Raw genomic sequence first — 20655 nt, 5'->3', positions numbered from 1 at the left:
TACAGAAGAATCCTCAATACTATCCGTGCTTTTACACGTCAGCACGATCTCCGTACTCTTGATGAGATACAAAGAGTGGCTCTCGTAAACATCTATTTATACTCTAAATTAAATTACGTGTCGCAAGCCCTGCAAATGCGGAGGGAAGTGGCGAACGGGATTTTGGAAGCTTTTGGCCACTTCGTCAGCTGCGGCCACATCTTCAAAATCAAGTACCAAACGTTGACACTACCGACTGAGAACAGTGTATTGAAACTTACAGATGTGTATAATAAAGCACAAGCATTGTATGTCTGTAAAACATATAAACTGTAGAAGCGGTCAGTCAATAGTGTTGCAGCATTTCTGTTAAATGAAACAGCGCCGGCCAGCCAGGACGTCGCAATAGACGTTCACCACATCCCAAATGAACTTTACCACCTCAAATATTTCTTTGTAGAATATAGCTACATTAGACATGGGAACACCCGAGAAAGATGTCATCAAAGTCAAGAAAATATACCAACACTTAATGAACTTTCAGACCAAGAACATCATAGAACAAAAATACGTCCGTCACTCTTGGCATGACATCTGGAGGAATATACACCACCTGCATCTACCAACAAAAGTGCGCTCATTAGGGTATTATTTTGTGAATAGGAAATTTCCAACGAACTCCAGACTACATTCCATTCATCTGGCTGATTCCCCTTTGTGTATCACTAGCAACCTCCCCCTTGCCTGTGGAGCTTGGAGCTATTATCCTAGCCATTACACCTACAGATGGACTATGTAATGCGTCTTTTTACGCTATTGACCATCACGCAAAATTCCGAAATTTTTTTCGTCAATTACTCCCCAACGAGGGCCCACAAGGGTGAATGGCTGCAATGTGTGACACCTGGGCCCTTAATCTACATCACCACACATTGGTTTCTAAAAGTCGATCCCATCGCTGGGGATCTCGCTTTGTGTGCAGCAGTAAGCTGTGATAATATCGCTGAATCCGTAGGATTATCTGTGCGAAATACTTTGAAACTTGAAAGTGGCGGGAAAATCCCTGTCACTTTTGTTTGTTGTTATTCTTTGATGGGTTGAATCTGTCAGCTGTTGGAAAAATGTTTTTCGAAAGAAGCTTCTTTCCGGATTATTTTTCGATAGATGATATAATGGCAACACAGGAACGTGTTCCATGTAAATTCGAAGTGCAAGTGTTGCGCTTAGGTAAGTGGTCTGTATAAAGGGTACGATTTTTATATGCCATTATTCGATTTTCGTGCTGTTGTAATACACAAACTGGTCCGATAACGCTAAATGAAAAACAGGACCGCCTATAGCATTAAAAAGAAATCTCATTCAGGTGGTGACCTTTTAAAATGTGTGTTTGGCTTTAAATAACACTACCCAGTTCGCTTTCAGATTATATGGATTTTGCGTGGAAGCTGGTTGTGTCCTTATAATATTTAGTTTTTTCCCCATCGTAGGTATACTGCAGATTGCGAAATTTTCGCACCAGACGCTGTTTCCTTTTATGAGTAAACATTATCGTTGGCATAACTATAAATGTTACAACTACATCTTTCGATTAAAATTTATTGAAACCAACTCGTGATTGCTTGAGAATTACATATTGTCGCATATTATGGGAGAAATGTCATTCTACTACTGAGAGGTAATCAACTAAAATGCTTGTTAATTCATATGTACGACTATATTGTTACAGAAAAGAATTGCTTCCAAATAACTTTAGTGCGGTTGAACAAGATAATCAGTAATCTCCATGTTGAACTGTTATAATCAGCAGATAATTGGATACTACACTCAGTGCATATGAAGAAGACAGATGTATTGCTGAAGCGCTATAATAAGTGTTAATTGCCTCATGTGGAGAGCTGAATCAACCGATCTTGAGACTAAAGACCATAGCAACAGCGACATAACCACCTGAAATACATTACTCATAAAAGTGAAATGAGTCTGATGAGATGTTTCCAGTCTGGACTACACTTAACACTAAAAAAAAAACAGTAATTAATGCAACAAGATAATCAAGCAAATTGTTTTATTTACTAGGTTTCCTCGATCAGGGTTCCGAAAGTGAGCATATTAATGCTGGTACTAATATGGAACTACCATATTGGTTGGCACGTGCCCTTGGCCATCAAAGACAGAAGATTGTATCAGTGGACATTCCAAAAGTGTATAAGGAAGCATACAGGTATGACACAGTTTATTCAGATACACACAGTTTTGTGCTGGTTAGAATAAATCCTAGAAACAAATTAAAATTATCTCAAATCCCCTGGTTCAGCCCTATGTTTTAAGGGTGATTTCTTTGGTTCTCAGGCAGGTATCCTGCTCAAGGAATCGCATGTGGTGGGAACACAGTTGTTGCATTCCTAGCTCAATAACATTTACATGATGAGAATGGGGTACAGCAGTATGCCCTGTTTTCTGGGATAGCAACATTCGTTATGAAGTGAAGTGTTATGCAGGTTGAAGTTATAAGTTAGGTGTCTTTTAAATCAAAAATGGATTATGTGTTGTAGGAAGGAGATAGCTCAGTGTAAATTGAATTGTGATTATTTATTTACCTTTATTAATACTCGGCAAAAAGAGTCAAATGATTGTGGTGATAGCAACAATTAGTAATAATGATAGAAGCAAAGTAATAGCAAAATATGAGCCACTGTTATGATCGATGATTGAACACACATTGTAAATGGTACAGCTGTCTCTCATCACAATATTTTTGCTAGTTTCAGTTTATGATAAGAGTAAAAAAAAAAAAACAAGGAAAAAAATCTCAGTTCTGCCATGCATAGAAATAATTATAAAATTACAAACAGTCGGAATGGCTGTGCGGTCAAAAATCCAGTGCTGCCAGTAACCTAACTTTGCTGCCTATTTTGGAATAATGGTCATATTTGCTTTGAAAAAGTAGTGTATATGCCATCCAATACTGTTGTTGCAGACATGTTTTTTCTTATGTTGGAGTGAGTTCCATCAATGACTTCTACTCTCAGTATCCTTACAGTACAACTTAATTTTGCTTGTTCATTTGAGTTAACTGATTACTGTGCATTTACATTTAAGCAGCTGTGTCATGATTGACCTTTGATACAAACTTACCTTTTCAATTTCTTTTCTTCGTATTTCAATTACTCAGGTACACAATTCAATTACTGTACAAGTATGATTGCTTCCAGCAAGCCTAATAAGCAACCCAAACATGACTTTGGGGTCACTTTATAGCAATTTAAAAGTATCTAGCTCATTGTGAGAATGATGCTAAAGTGTGATGACATGATAGACGAAGAAATGGGGAATCAATATGGAAGACTTAGGGGATCCGATATTAGAGTCAGAGTTTAACAGAGATGTGGAAGAATTGTGATCAAATAAGAGGGACGAAGTAGATAACATTCCTCCAGAATTTCTAAAATCATTGGAGGAACTGGGAACCAAATGACTACTCAAGTTGGTGTGCAGAATCTATGAAACTGGAGATTAGTATCAGACTTGCTGAAAATATCAACACAATCCTGAAGATAGCAATGACAGATAAGTGTGATAACTATCTCACAGTCAACTTAACAGCTCATGCATCTAAGTTGCTGACAAGAATAATACACAGAAGAATGGAAAAGAAAATTGAGGGTCTGTTGGGTGATGATCACTATGACTTCAGGAACAGTAAAGACACTGGAAATGCAGTTCTGACATTGGGCTTAATGATAGAAGAAAGACTGTCAAAGAAAATTAAGAAACATTAACATGATTTGTCAACCTGTAAAACAAGATTAACAATGTAAAGTGGTGCAAGATGTTCGAAATTTTGAGTATAATAGGAGTAAGCTATAGGGAAAGATGGACAATGCACAATATCTATAAGAACCAAGAGGGAATGTTAAGAATGGAATGCTCAGATTCTAGCACTCAGATTGAAACACTTGTAATGGAGGGAAGCAGTCATTCGCAATTGGCATTCAATCTATACAGTGGCAGAAGTGAAAGAAATGTGGGATTAAAATTCAAGGTGTAAGCTATCAATGATAAGTTTTGCTGATCTTGTTGCTGTCCTAAGTGGAAGAGAGGAAGGTTTGCAGGACCTGTTAAATGGAATGAACAGTCTAATAAGTACTTATGTTTGTACATACATACTCCGTAAGCCACCATACGGTGCGTGGCAGAGGGTACCTCGTACCACTGCTAGTCATTCTCATTCCTGTCCCACTCACAAATGGAGCAAATAAAAAATAACTCTCTTTACACTTCCGTATGAGTGCTAGTTTCACTTACGTTGCCCTTGTGGTCCCACATTAAATGTATGTTAGCGTCAGTAGAATCGTACTGCAGTCGGCTGGAGTATATTTGGCGTGTGCTTGCTTGCACGTGTGTGTGTGTGTGTGTGGTGTGTGTGTTTTCTTTTCTGAAAAAGGCTTTGACTGAAAAATAAATGTGTAATAGTCTTTTTGTTGTGCCTAACTGCAACTCAGTGTGTCATCTCTCTAGTGTGTAGAAATCTATCCTTTTCCTAATATTGTTCATATGCCTACCTGCAGTTTCTATTGTTAGATCTTCTCAATAATGTTTTGTAAAAAGACCGGTATTCTGCTACTTTGGAAGAAAGCTAACACATGATAGACAAAACAAGGGGGACAGAGAAAACAGAGGCAAAGGGGGCATTGCTCATCAAAGAAGGTTTACTAGTAGCAAAAAATTTCTAAGAATGTGCGTTTGGAGCAGAGCACTGTGTGGTAGTAAAATGTGGACTTTGGGAAAGCTCAAATACAAGAGAATCGAAACATTTTGAAAATTATGTGGAGTGGTAAGATAAAAAATGAGGAGGTTATCTATGGAACTGGAGATTTTCCATATGTTCTTTTCAACATATGGAGAATACTGACAAGAAGGGACAGGATGATGTGATGTGTTAACATGTCAGGGAATAACTTCCATGGTGCTAGGGTAAGCTGTAGAAGGTAAAAACTGATGGGGAAGACAGAGATTGGAAAATATCCAACTAATAATTGTGTATGTAGTGTGCACATGCTTCTCTAAGATGAAGAGGTTGACAGAGGAATTTATGGGAAAGGGTGGGAGGGCTGCATTCACCAGTCAGAACACTAATGAATACGAAAGAAAAACATCATGGAGAGTCCCTCCCATCATGATCTATTCCACCATATACAGGATGTTTATACATGAACAGTGTGGTTTTAAAAACTAAAAGTAATTCAATTTAGTGCTTTATATAGACAAACCTTACAGCATAAGGAGTGGCAACTGTCACAAGTTCTTGATGCATTAATCACAATCCTTCAGTATGTTCACCCTCTGTCACAGATCTACATAGTAATCAAACTCTTCTCATATTCAGTGTAGCATATTCTCCATTGTGGTGTGCAGTGCGTGATTTATCCAGCCACACACTTCCTGAAGGGATACGGGCATTGGCAGCATGTAAACTTTCTCAAGCTCCGATTGGAAGAAATCTCAGGGTATTAAATCTGGCAAATGGGGTGACCAGGGGAGAAGGTTGTTGTCTGCTGCTGCAGTACATCCAATCCAGCATCGGTGGTGAACACGATTGAGAAATTCTTGTACATTCCTCTGAAATCGGGGTGGAGCACTGCCAGTTGCAAAATGTAATCTTCATAACTGGTGTCTGGCTCGGGTAACAGCCAGATTTCCAACGTGTCTCAAAATGAGGTACCCATCACCATTTGTTGTTCATAGATAAATTGGCACTTTCTTGTGTGACACTGAATGGAAAATGATCATTTGTCGAAAGTCACAGGGATGTTCTACCAGTGCATGTGCTTGTTCTCGTTCCAGCTATGGACATTGTGTGTGTTCATCGTGTGACTTACACAGGATGTGGCTTCATTGCAGCAGGTGAATCTTTACACAAAACCAGCATCCTCCATTTGAACTGCAGTCCTTCAAGAAAGTCATCCCTTTTCACTTTGTCTGCTGGTGTTAGGGTATGTACTAATCCCAGTTTGCTTTACTAAGTGACTTGGAAGGACTGTGGTGAAATGCCTCGTGCACTCTTTCAACATTTGCATCTGACACATGAGGTCAAGGAGAACTCTTCCACATACAAAGGCATCTGGTTCCTATGAACTGTTGGTGTCACCTACCTTTGTTATTCTGGGCGTGGGTCCTTCCTAAACCATGCATGAAACTCATGTTGCACTGTAACCACACAATACCATTTTCTGTCGCAATGCCGTCTCGGAAACGATTACGTAGTAAGCATGACAAGCGAACAGTGCGTGGCCCATGAAAACCTTGGACAGTTGCTGCTGCTTGTACTGTCAGGTTTGCTCGTATAAAATAATAAATTGATTTAGTATTAACTTTTAAAACTGCATCATTTATTTATAAACACTCTATACAAATTGATCCAGTGCATAATCAACTACTCTTTTACACTTGAGCTGCAGTTGATATACACACTCCTGCCAAAAAGCAAAAGTTTTGAGTTCCTGTTTGAGATGTATGACACTACTGCCTCTTTATTTAGTTTACTGAACATGTAAATATTTCTACTTGTTTTAATTAACTTTTGTATTTTGGAAATCATTATTGCTACAACTACCTCATGGTCACTGAAACCAGTCTCAGCATGGCTGATCAAAAGTATCTGCCCCACCCCCACGTAATGCAGAATTGATGACTAGACGTCACGAGAGATGGACATGCCAGTATAAAAGTATTATGTTGTCAGTGGAGAAGCTGTAACAGCATACTGGGTGCAGATCATTGGTGAAATCTTCATTTTCATACCACTGTAAAGGATCTGTCATAAGGAACTTATTATTGCAGTAAAAAAAAAATTTTGGTTCGTCGAAAACAAACAGTTTAATCCTGGTATTGACAGTTTCTGAGATATGATCAACTCCTGCTGGAACCACTTTAATATCTACTGATGATCCTACTTCGTGATTTAATGTATGGAATATTTTCAAGTTTTTGTTCAGAAGACAAATTAGATGCTTCGCCAAAAGGTTACATGGTTTTGTTCATACAAAGCTTGTAATTTTGGTATACAGCCTGTCACCTTATGTTTGGAATTTGTACTTTTCCCAATAAATCATTGCTAACTGCTCAGCACTTCGTCCCTATTAATTTAGACCCACAAGTTGTTAAAAAAAACTTTTATTATCAGTATTATTTGATGAAGCACAGTTTACAGGGTTATTCTAAATGATGAACCCATTTTCAAAAATTCGTATGCATTCAAGTACAGATCCAAAATGAACAAGCTTTATACCAATAAAAAGAGAAAGTTTCAAAGTTTAAGGAAAAAGCACAGGCCTACCGCATGTGTCAGAGGATGATGTCCGACAGATTCAAGAAAGTTTTGTGCGCAGTCCCAATAGAGCCAGTCAAGAACTTGGAATACCCCAACCAACTGTATGGAAAGTTCTGAGACAGCATTTGCTGTACAAGCCCTACCACTTAGAGCTTGTGCAGGCTCTCAGCCCCAATGAAAAAGAAAAGCATCTCACATTTTGTGGTTATGTGCTACCAATAATGGAGGATGACGCATTCCTACAGCATGAAATTTTTAGCGACGTTCTACCTTAAGGTCTTCATTTTCCAACAGGCTGGAGCTCCACCCCATTGGCACCATGATGTACGAGGCGTTTTGAATGACTCCCTTCCTCAGCACTGCATTGGTCGCAGGGCTCTTGAGGACTTGTCTCTGCACCTCTGGCCACTGAGATCTCCTGATCTCACACCCTGCGATTATGTCTTATGGGTTATGTGAATGAAGCTGTTTAAGTTCCGCCTCTACCAACCACTCTGAATGATCTACAGCCATGCTGCCATGCACTCAGTAACAGCAGATACACTTTTGTGTGTTTGAGGCAAGTTTGGCTACAGCATCAATGTTTGCCGTGCAGCCAATGGTGGCCGCATTGAACACTTATAAAATTTATCACATTTCTAATTATTAAATAAATATTAAAACCTAATTACAAATTATTAAATTTATATCAAAGATAATGACAAAAAACTTTGAAACTTCCTCTTTTCATTAGTATAAAACTTACTCATTTTGGATTTGTACTTGTATTAATACGAAGTTTTGAAAATGGGTTCATCACTTAGAATAACCCTGTACTTAGTTACTTAATGCAAGTAATACCCAAGAAAATAAATTTTCACTCGTAAATGACCTGAAGACGAAAACATTGTACTTGTAAATGACAGCTACATTCCCTCAGCTCCTCATAGGGTCCAAAACTCTTTTGTGGATACATGCGTGGCAAGCACGGGGCCCCAAGCTAGTGCAGCTCTCATTCCTTTCCGGGCTGCATACCTTCCCTTTCCACATCCCTCTATGTCCCCAATCCTTCCTCCCCACCCCACCCCTTCCCCATTCCTCTCTTCGGGAATATGTTTTGTGCCTGCGTCCAGAGATGGACACTTGGGACTGTAAGACGGGGTTTCTCTTCTTTTATCTCTCTACTGGAAAGCCTCTATCCTTACTTTGTTCTCTTTTCCTGGACTCTTTTCTTTACCTTCTTCTCCGCTGCGGCATTTGTCAATTCTTCTCTTCTTTCCTTTTCTTTGTTCCTCCCTTTCTCGTTCTTTCCTCCCTGTGCGTGCCTGAAGGCTGACCCACATGTTCCCATGTGTAACCAGGTGATGGGGTAACGTGTAATTCCCCGCCTTGGGTAGAGAAGTAGGACACGTACGTACCCCTTGGTAAAGGCCACGTCCAGGGAGCGATGATTACCTGAGCTAGTACCTTCCGAATGTGCCATTTCTCGGGAGGTGTGACCTGAGATGTGGACAATCACCTAAGGCGGGAGTGCCCTCAGAGAGGGTCCTCACTTGGAAGGAGAGCACAGCCGGAGATGCCAGTAATCATGGTGGATACTTTCACAATGGTTTCTTCTAATTCTACAATTTCTGCCCACAAGAGAAAGCTAGATGAGTCTCAGCCATGGACAATTCTTCTTTCAGTGCCAAAGTTCCTAGTTGTTTCTCCATCTGATGAAGGTCAAGACTTCTTCGCAGTCAAATCTTTCATTATTCAGAAGGATGTTGACGCAACTGTAGGTCTTGAAAGTCTTGTTCCTGGTTACGAAATGACACCTTGTAGTTAGAAACAGATAGTGCACTCCAGGAACATAAATTGCTTCGAATTACACTGCTACACACCTTCTTTGCCTGGGTAGAAGCGCACCATACCTGAAATTCATCGCGCGGGGTGGTTTGTACAAGATCGCTTGATGGATTATCCAATGAGGACATTCAACATTACCTTTCTGATCAGGGCGTACTGGCCGTACATCGAGTCATGAAAAGGGTTGAAAAGGAATTGGTAGCGATCCGCACTCACTTCTTGACGTTTGACAGAGTTCAGCTTCCATCAAACATTAAAGTGGGATATGAGATAATTTCAGTTTGACCTTACAACCCCAACCCTACACGTTTCTATCGGTGCCAGTTGTTTAATCATACCAGCCAGTTGTGTTCCAATATGGCCAAATGCATTACCTGTAGGAGCGATGCCCATGAGAGTGATTGTCCACCTCCATCTACTTGTTTCTTCAACTATATGGGCGACCATGCTGCTTCTAGATATTCCCCTATTTTTAGAGATGAACGCATTATTCAGGAAATCCAATTGAAGGAAAAGGTAAGTTATTTGCCAGTAGAAAGCCCACTGTGCTCCCAGTGGGTAAATACAGGCACTGTCCCTGCCTTTCCTCGCTCTACTAAGGAGGTAGCCACGCAGACTTGCAATCTCACCTTTAGTGCCACGGTCGTCATATCGGCCATCTCAAAGATCGCCCGTTCCACCTCCCCACTATCACCAGCTCACTCTAAGGCTCAACCTTCATCAGCTTTTGCTAAATCACAGACCTCAAAATCGGACGTCCGAACTTCCAAAAAAGCACCTATTGTGAAGATTTTTTACGTACCCAGGCCTCACATCCATCAACTCCTCTTCCATCTCAATGTCCTGCTTCCAAGAAGGCTCATAAGGAAGTTCCTCTCCTTCTCCGCCACGGCATGTGTCTTCTACAGTGCCACCCAGCGGTAGCCGTCCTCAGCCGTCTTCCGTGTCGCCGAGACACACCGCTGGTGGCTGATCAACCAGCCGATTACTGGCGGCAGGAGCTGTCCCCAAACAATCCATGGATCAGATCTTCTGCCTTTGGCTGAATGCCTTTCCATGCCGTCGGCTGCCAACTCTCAGCGGTCGTTGAGTTGATGGCAACCATGGTGATATTTTTCCCTTTTCTGGCCACCCTGTGTCTATCCATTGGAATATCTGCGGAATTCGCTCCAATCGGGATGAATTGTCAATCCTCTTACGATCCCAGTTGTCTTCTGTTTGTAGGAAACAAAGCTATGTCTGCATTATCGCTTTGTCTTCCCTCATTTCCAGTCAGTCCGGTTTGATCTCCACTCTGTTGATGCCACTCCAACACTTGGGGGATATGATTCTTCTTCATGATACTACCCATTATCACCCAAGACCCTTCAACAGTTCCTCCCAAGCTGCCACTGTATGTCTTTTCCTTTGTGGATACACCTCTCTCTACCATTTACATTCCACGCCCACACCAATGGCAAGAGCCCATCTCCTTCATCTCCTTGGTCAGCTCCCACTCTCCTATTTGTTGGTTGGGGACTTGAACGCCCACTACCTGCTTTGAGGATCTCCATGTCCTTGTCTGAGAGGCTCCCTATTGATCAATCTCTTCCACCAAGTGGATTTTGTTTGCCTCAACACAGGGTAACCTACTTTTTTGTATGCCTCCACGTCAACCTACTCTCATTTGGACCTTTTGGTTCGTACTGTTCTGCTAGCTCGGCACTTTGAATGGTTTGCTCTTGCTGATACACATTCGAGTGTCCTTCGAATACAGCCACAACTGCCATCTATGCACCCAAGACACTGGTAGTTTCAAGCCGATTGGGCACTTTTCTCCTCTATAGCAGCATTTGATCCATCAGTTTCCTAGCATCGACGATCATGTCACTCATGTTGCGGAAGTTATCCTTACAGTTGCAGAACATTCACTACCTTGTACCTCCCCCTTGACCTATTGCCCCCCCCCCCCCCCCCAGTTCCTTGGTGAAATGAGGCATGCCATGACACAATACATGAGAGGAGGTGTGCTCTTTGTGTTTTTCGCCATCATCCTATGTTGGCCAACTGTTCCCACTATAAGCAGTTATGTGCACGATGCCATTGCATCATCTGCAATAGGGTGAAGGCAAGCTGGGACTTCTTTACCAGCTCCTTTAACACCTTCACTCCCTCATCTGTAGTTTGGAGTTGAATTCAACAGTTGTCCGGCATGTCTAGTTTCTCCCTGACCTCTGGGTTAACAGTCATGCGAGGTACTTAAGTGAACCCGGTCGCAATTTCTAACTCATTGGGTGAGCACTTTGCTGAGATTTTGAGCTCTTCAAATTACCCACCAGCCTTTCTCCCGAGGAAACGAGCAGCGGAAGTGCAACCTCTTGCTTTCTCATCTCAAAATTGCTAAAGCTGTAGTACAATTTTTTTCTAAGCAGGAACTCCAACACACACTCTCCATCTTCTACTCCAGGACGAGACAGCATCAACATCCAAATGTTGCTTCATTTATCATACCGTAGTCTGTGTTATCTCCTTTGTCTTCATAATCGAATTTGGACCTACAGTACCTTTCTCAGAAGATGGCGGGATGCTATCTTCATTCCTGTTCCGAAAACTGGAAAGAGATAAACATCTCCCCTCTAGCTATCGCACCATCTCTCTCATGAGTAGTGTATGTAAGGTTTTGGAGTGTATGGTAAAGTGCCGTTTAGGCTGGTGGCTGGAGTCCCGAAACCTTTTAACACCTGCCAAATGCGGTTTCCAAAAGCATTGTTCCACAGTTGATCATCTTGTTACTCTCTCCACTTACATGATAAACAGTTTTCTCAGGAAATGCCAAACGGTAGCTATAACGCTTGGTCTGGAGAGGGTATACTATACCTGTTGGAGGACAGACATCTTCAGCACACTGTTCTCTTGGGGCTTTTGAGGTCGGCTATCCCTTTTCATCCTTGAATTTATGACAGAGCGCACACTTAAGCATTTAAGGTGTGGATGATCACTACTCTCTCCCGTACTTTCACCCAAGAAAATGAGATGCCCCAGGGCTTCGTGCTAAGTATTGTACTGTTTGCCATGGTCATAAATCCAATTATCCATTATCTCCTTCCCGATGTCTCGGGCTCCCTCCTTGTCGATGATTTTACAATCTACTACAGCTCTCAATGGACCAGCCTTCTTGAACAACATCTTCAAGGATCTCTCGATTGCTTCCACTCATGGAACAGCGAAACCGGCTTCAGATTTTCTCCCAGCAAGACCATCTGTTAAAATTTTTGGCATCATACAGAGTTTTATCCGCCATCCCTACATCTAGGCCCTGTCTACCTTCCGTTCGCTGACATTGCCAAATTCTTGAGACTTATGTTTGACAGAAAACTGTGCTGGTCTTCCCACATTTCATATCTTTTGACTCGCAATGTGCGATCCCTCAACACTCCGTGTTCTGAGTGGTCCCTCCTTGGAAGCGGACCGAGTCGTCGTCCTCCTCCGCCTGTGTCGCACCTTAGTGTGCTTGAATTGGACATTGGAAGCATAGGTTACTCCTCTGAACAGCCATCTATTCTTTGGCATCTAGACTCTGTCAACCACCATGGATTGCATTTAGCATCTGGAGCTTTTTACACCAGCCCCGTGGAGAGCCTTTATGCTGAGACAGCTGAACCTCCACTATCCAATCAGCGAGGGAACTCTATTTAGTTGGTATTTCACATAAAAACACGAGAAGTGCGAACTTTTGGTAATGTGGTTATTAGTTCTGGAACTTTGTAAACTGGGAATAAATGTTCAAGTTTTGTTAAAACGCTACCTGAGCTTTTGTGGGAGTATCCTAAGTTGACAGATACTTCCGTTTAAAATTTACCAGCAACTGATTACATAGTGGTTGTGTTTGCTGTCTTTCACAACAGCCCATTAGTAAAGTATCACATAGTTCTCCAGATTTTACTATGTAGCACTATTTACCAAACTAGCACTGTGTTATGACTTGAATGTGTTGGTTCATTCTTATTATTTGTAGTCTGCTCTGTCATTGTGTTGTTTGTAACTGTCATAATATTTTGTTTCAGGGAAATTCTCAAGGCAGATTCTTGTGTAGTAGATCTCTACAAGTTTGGTGCATATTTTTACGAGTTTGGCATCTACATATCACTTCTGGGACACCGTGAGGGTCCAGAGATCAGGGAAATTCTTGTAAAGGTACACCATTTTCAAAATTCTTTAAGAAACTGATATTTACATTTACTCTGAAAGATATTTTTATGTCTGAAATATCCACTGTTGAATAAAATCTTCCATCGTCAGAAGAAGGGAGAAAATATGGATTGACGGGGGAGTTAAAAGCACCATTGGTGAAAAGAAAAAAGAATCACTGAGCAACTTGAATCAGGTAGATTATCAGGTATTATCAGGTACATAAAGAATTTGATGTGACAGTGGTTAAATTGTTTAGGTCCCACAAAAGGAATGAAAAAGTTTAAGTTGAAACAAAAGATAAAATTGGAAGGATTTGGAAATAAAATGGAGAAAATTGAAATATGTGAAGAAAAAGAACCGTGAACCATGGCCCTTGCTGTTGATGGGGAGGCTTGTGTGCCTCAGCGATACAGATAGCCATACCGTAGGTGCAACCACAACAGAGGTGTATCTGTTGAGAGGCCAGACAAACATGTGGTTCCTGAAGAGGGGCAGCAGCCTTTACAGTAGTTGCAGGGGCAACAGTCTGGATGATTGGCTGATCTGGCCTTGGAACACTAACCAAAACGGCCTTGCTATGCTGGTACTGCGAACGGCTGAAAGCAAGGGGAAACTACAGCCGTCATTTTTCCCGAGGGCATGCAGCTTTACTGGATGGTTAAATGATGATGGCGTCCTCTTGGGTAAAATATTCCGGAGGTAAAATAGTCCCCCATTGAGATCTCCGGGTGGGGACTACTCAGGAGGATATTGTTATCAGGAGAAAGAAAACGCGTTTTACGGATCGGAGTGTGGAATGTCACATCCCTTAATCGGGCAGGTAGGTTAGAAAATTTAAAAAGGGAAATGGATAGGTTAAAGTTAGATATAGTGGGAATTAGTGGAGTTCAGTGGCAGGAGGAACAAGACTTCTGGTCAGGTGAATACAGGGTTATAAGTACAAAACTAAATAGGGGTAATGCAGGAGTAGGTTTAATAATAAATAGGAAAATAGGAATGCGGGTAAGCTACTACAAACAGCATAGTGAACACATTATTGTGGCCAAGATAGATTTGAAGCCCACACCTACCACAGTAGTACACGTTTTTATGCCAACTAGCTCCGCAGATGATGAAGATGTTGATGAAATGTATGATGAGATAAAAGAAATTATTCAGATAGTGAAGGAAGATGAAAATTTAATAGTCAAGGGTGACTGGAACTCAATAGTAGGAAAAGTAAGAGAAGGAAACATAGTAGGTGAGTATGGAATGGGAGTAAGGAATGAAAGAAGAAGCCACCTGGTAGAATTATGCACAGACCATAACTTAAACATAGCTAACACTTGGTTCAAGAATCATATGAGAAGGTTGTATACATGGAAGAAGCCTGGAGATACTGGAAGGTCTCAGATAGATTATTTAATGGTAAGACAGAGATTCAGGAACCAGGTTTTAAATTGTAAGACATTTCCAAGGCGGATGTGGACTCTGACCACAATCTATTGGTTATGAACTGTAGATTAAAACTGAAGAAATGCAAAAAGGTTGGAATTTGAGAAGATGGGACCTGGATAAACTGAAAGAACCAGAGACTGTAGAGAGCTTCAGGGAGAACGTTAGGGAACGATTGACAAGAATGGGGAAAGAAATACAGTAGAAGAAGAATGGGTATCTTTGAGGGACGAAACAGTGAAGGTAGCAGAGGATCAAGTAGGTAAAAAGACAAGGGCTAATAGAAATCCTTGAGTAACAGAAGAGATATTGAATTTAATTGATGAAAGGAGAAAATACAAAAATGCAGTAAATGAAACAGGAGGCAAAAAGGAATACAAACGTCTCAAAAATGAGATCGATAGGAAGTGCAAAATGGCTAAGCGGGGATGGCTAGAGGACAGATGTAAGGCTGTAGAGGCGCATATCACTAGTGGTAAGATATATACTGCCTACAGGAAAATTAAAGAGACCCTTGGAGAAAAGAAAACTACTTGCATGAATATCTATAGCTCAGATGGAAACCCAGTTCTAAGCAAAGAAGGGAAAGCAGAAAGGTGGAAGGAGTATATAGAAGGTCTATACAAGGGCGATGTACTTCAGGACAATATTATAGAAATGGAAGAGAATGTAGACAAAGTTGAAATAGGAGATATGATACTGCGTGAAGAGTTTGACAGAGCACTGAAAGAGTAGACAACATTCCATTAGAACTACTGACAGCCGTGGGAGAGCCAGGCCTAACAAAATTCTACCATCTATTGAGCAAGATGTATGAGACAGGCGAAATACCATCAGACTTCAAGAAGAATATAATAATTCCTATCCCAAAGAAAGTAAGTGTTGACAGATGTGAAAATTACCGAACTATCAGTTTAATAAGCCACAGCTGCAAAATACTAGCACGACTTCTTTACAGACGAATGGAAAAACTGGTAGAAGCCGACCTCAGGGAAGATCAGTTTGGATTCTGTAGAAATGTTGGAACAAATACTGACCCTACGACTTATCTTAGAAAATAGATTAAGGAAAGGCATTTGTAGACTTAGAGAAAGCTTTTGACAATGTTGACTGGAATACTCTTTCAAATTCTGAAGGTGGCAGGGGTTAAATACAGGGAGTGAAAGGCTATTTACAATTTGTACAGAAACCAGATGACAGTTACGAGAGTCGAGGGGCATGACAGGGAAGCAGTGGTTGGAAAGGGAGTGAGACAGGGTTGTAGCCTCTCCCCGATGTTATTCAATATGTATATTGAGCAAGCAGTAAAGGAAACAAAAGAAAATTCGGAGTAGGAATTAAAATCCATGGAGAAGAAACAAAAACTTTGAGGTTCGCTGATGACATTGTAATTCTGTCAGAGACAGCAAAGGACCTGGAATAGTAGCTGAACGGAATGGACAGTGTCTTGAAAGGAGGATGTAAGATAAACATCAACAAAAGCAAAACGAGGATAATGGAATGTAGTCGAATTAAATCGAGTGATGCTGTGGCAATTAGATTAGGAAATGAGGCGCTTAAAGTAGTAAAGGAGTTTTGCTATTTAGGGAGTAAAATAACTGATGATGGTCGAACTAGAGAGGATATAAAATGTAGACTGGCAATGGCAAGGAAAGCGTTTCTGAAGAAGAGAAATTTGTTAACATCGAGTATAGATTTAAGTGTCAGGAAGTCATTTCTGAAAGTATTTGTATGGAGTGTAGCCATGTATGGAAGTGAAACATGGATGATAAATAGTTTAAACAAGAAGAGAATAGAAGCTTTTGAAATGTGGTGCTGCAGACGAATGCTGAAGATTAGATGGGTAGATCACATAACTAATGAGGAGGTATTGAATAGAATTGAGGAGAAGAGAAATTTGGGGCACAACTTGACTAGAAGAAGGGATCAGTTGGTAGAGCATATTCTGAGGCATCAAGGGATCACCAATTTAGTATTGGAGGGCAGTGTGGAGGGTAAAATTCGTAGAGGGAGACCAAGAGATGAATACATTAAACAGATTCAGAAGGATGTAGGTTGCAGTAGGTACTGGGAGATGAAGAACCTCCCACAGGATAGAGCAGCATGGAGAGCTGCATCAAACCAGTCTCTAGACTGAAGACCACAACAACAACATGAAATAAAAAATGAAACCTGTGGGTGTAGATAGGAGATAATTGGGTAATAATGTAAGATGTAAGTAGAAAAGGGGAAGAAGGAAGGCTGAAAAAGACACGGGAGATACTTTGGGCGAAGGGATGAATAGAGAAGTGTGGATTTAGACCAGGTAGTACAGTTGGAGTTGGCGAGGGCTTCATCTTGGCTGTTGTTCAGATCAATAATTGTAATAGTTCTTCCATTGAGTCTCTTCTGTGTGGTAAAAATGAAATGCCATTGTAATGTAATGTTAATAAACGCTACAAGATAGATTCACATCACACCAACAAGATAAATGTTCTGTGCATCCAATCCTCCACAGAGTTAGTGTTGGCATATACAACTGTAATTTTTTAACAATAGAATTATCGCTTTCAAGACTGTCTTCAGATCATCTGTACCAAAACAAAATGTTATCACAAGCAGTAGAGGCATAATAAGTGTTCCACAAAATGGTTGTGGGCACTTGTACATAAGAAATTATTAGCTCAGCATAATACACCATTGACCATTAAAATTGCTACACCACGAAGATGACGTACTACAGACGCGAAATTTAACCGACAGGAAGAAGATGCTGTGATATGCGAATGATTAGCTTTTAAGAGCATTCACACAACGTGCTGACATGAGGAAAATTTCCAACCAGTTTCTCATACACAAACAGCAGTTGATTGGCGTTGCCTGGTGAAACGTTGTTGTGATACCTTGTGTAAGGAGAAATGCATACCATCACATTTCCGACTTTGATAAAGGTCGGATTGTAGCCTATCGTGATTGCGGTTTATCGTATTGCGACATTGCTGATCGTGTTGGTCGAGATCCTATGACTGTTAGCAGAACATGGAATTGGTGGGTTCAGGAGGGTAATACGGAATGCCGTGCTCGAGCCCAATGGCCTCATATCACTAGCAGTCAAGATGACAGGCATCTTATCCGCATGGCCGTAACGGATCTTGCAGCCTCGTCTCGATCCATGACTCAACAGATATGGGGACGTTTGCGAGACAATAACCATCTGCATGAACAGTTCGACAACATTTGCAGCAGCATGGACTATCAGCTCGGAGACCATGGCTGCAGTTACCCTTGACGCTGCATCACAGACAGGAGTGCCTGCGATGGTGTACTCAACGACGAACTTCGGTGCACGAATGACAAAATGTCATTTTTTCGGATGAATGCAGGTTCTGTTTACAGTACTCAACGACGAACTTCAGTGCACGAATGACAAAATGTCATTTTTTCGGATGAATGCAGGTTCTGTTTACAGCATCATGATGGTCGCATCCGTGTTTGGCGACATCACGGTGAACACACATTGGAAGCATGTATTCGTCAGCGCCATACTGGTGTATCACCCGGCGTGATGGTATGGGGTGCCATTGGTTACATGTCTTGGACACCTCTTGTTCGCATTGACAGCACTTTGAACAGTGGACGTTCATTTCAGATGTGTAATGACCCGTGGCTCTACCTTTCATTCGATCCCTGCGAAACCGTACATTTCAGCAGGATAATGCACGACCGCATGTTGCAGGTCCTTTACGGGCCTTTCTGGATACAGAAAATGTTGGACTGCTGCCCCGGCCAGTACATTCTCCATATCTCTCACCAATTGAAAACGTCTGGTCGGTGGTGGCCAAGCAACTGGCTCGTCACAATACGCCGGTCACTCCTCTTGATGAACTGTGGTATCGTGTTGAAGCTGCATGGGCAGCTGTACCTGTACACGCCATCCAAGCTCTGTTTGACTCAATGCCCAGGCATATCAAGGCTGTTATTACAGCTAGAGGTGGTTGTTCTGGGTACTGATTTCTCAGTATCTATTCACCCAAATTGCGTGAAAATGTAATCACATGTCAGTTCTAGTATAATATATTTGTCCAATGAATACCCGATTATCATCTGCATTTCTTCTTGGTGTAGCAATTTTAATTGCTAGTAGTGTACATACAAGCTTTATTTTACAGAATATGAATGGTCCCATTTTAATATAAACACAAAACATGCAGCAAATGATTAAATAATTATACTGTTAATGAAACAAACTTTTTAACTGTTAATCAACTTAGTAGAATGGCTTACATGTTGTATGATCTGTGGAAGTGAATGCTACTTCTAATGCTCATGGATTCAACACGAGTATCTGTACATCATCTTATGTTATTACATCTGTTTGCTACCCTCAGCAACTACTATCTATATTTTAGCACTCTTGCTTAAAGGAAATATTTCAAAGCTGCAGATGATTGTCTTACTGTATGATGTCTGTACAGTCCTGGGTAGTATAGTAAGATGACAGAGACCTTAGTGGAACATCACAGTGTATATCTTACGAAAGTATAATTGAAGTCAAAGTGATAGGATGCAGTTTAGGTTGTAGATTCTTCATTATAGTTTCTGCTTTTCTATTTACAGTTGATCCAATGTGAATATTTTAATAGCTGAAGAAATTTTAGTGCTTACTATAGGCCATAGTAGATACTACTTGTACTTTGAGAGACTTTTCATGGCTAAAAATACACTCCTGGAAATTGAAATAAGAACACCGTGAATTCATTGACCCAGGAAGGGGAAACTTTATTGACACATTCCTGGGGTCAGATACATCACATGATCACACTGACAGAACCACAGGCACATAGACACAGGCAACAGAGCATGCACAATGTCGGCACTAGTACAGTGTATATCCACCTTTCGCAGCAATGCAGGCTGCTATTCTCCCATGGAGACGATCGTAGAGATGCTGGATGTAGTCCTGTGGAACGGCTTGCCATGCCATTTCCACCTGGCGCCTCAGTTGGACCAGCGTTCGTGCTGGACGTGCAGACCGCGTGAGACGACGCTTCATCCAGTCCCAAACATGCTCAATGGGGGACAGATCCGGAGATCTTGCTGGCCAGGGTAGTTGACTTACACCTTCTAGAGCACGTTGGGTGGCACGGGATACATGCGGACGTGCATTGTCCTGTTGGAACAGCAAGTTCCCTTGCCGGTCTAGGAATGGTAGAACGATGGGTTTGATGACGGTTTGGATGTACCGTGCACTATTCAGTGTCCCCTCGACGATCACCAGTGGTGTACGGCCAGTGTAGGAGATCGCTCCCCACACCATGATGCCGGGTGTTGGCCCTGTGTGCCTCGGTCGTATGCAGTCCTGATTGTGGCGCTCACCTGCACGGCGCCAAACACGCATACGACCATCATTGGCACCAAGGCAGAAGCGACTCTCATCGCTGAAGACGACACATCTCCATTCGTCCCTCCATTCACGCCTGTCGCGACACCACTGGAGGCGGGCTGCACGATGTTGGGGAGTGAGCGGAAGACGGCCTAACGGTGTGCGGGACCGTAGCCCAGCTTCATGGAGACGGTTGCGAATGGTCCTCGCCGATACCCCAGGAGCAACAGTGTCCCTAATTTGCTTGGAAGTGGCGGTGCGGTCCCCTACGGCACTGCGTAAGATCCTACGGTCTTGGCGTGCATCCGTGCGTCGCTGCGGTCCGGTCCCAGGTCGACGGGCACGTGCACCTTCCGCCGACCACTGGCGACAACATCGGTGTACTGTGGAGACCTCACGCCCCACGTGTTGAGCAATTCGGCGGTACGTCCACCCGGCCTCCCGCATGCCCACTATACGCCCTCGCTCAAAGTCCGTCAACTGCACATACGGTTCACGTCCACGCTGTCACGGCATGCTACCAGTGTTAAAGACTGCGATGGAGCTCCGTATG

General features: G+C 42.0%; 1 protein-coding gene across 1 annotated transcript in view; it reads left to right on the top strand.

Annotated features, from left to right (window-relative positions):
- The first annotated feature begins 1021 nt into the window (after positions 1-1021).
- Positions 1022-20655, top strand: part of LOC126484175 (DNA replication complex GINS protein PSF3) — a 38759-nt gene continuing 19125 nt past the window's right edge. Inside the window, exons 1-3 of the mRNA XM_050107584.1 lie at positions 1022-1206; positions 2056-2200; positions 13180-13309. Coding sequence (XP_049963541.1) covers positions 1101-1206; positions 2056-2200; positions 13180-13309 — 381 coding nt within the window. The 5' untranslated portion in view covers positions 1022-1100. The remainder of the gene's footprint in view (positions 1207-2055; positions 2201-13179; positions 13310-20655) is intronic.

This window comes from Schistocerca serialis, chromosome 6 (genome assembly GCF_023864345.2).
Source record: "Schistocerca serialis cubense isolate TAMUIC-IGC-003099 chromosome 6, iqSchSeri2.2, whole genome shotgun sequence".
Taxonomy (NCBI): Eukaryota; Metazoa; Arthropoda; class Insecta; order Orthoptera; family Acrididae; genus Schistocerca; species Schistocerca serialis.
This window is presented reverse-complemented; position numbering and strand designations above follow the sequence as displayed.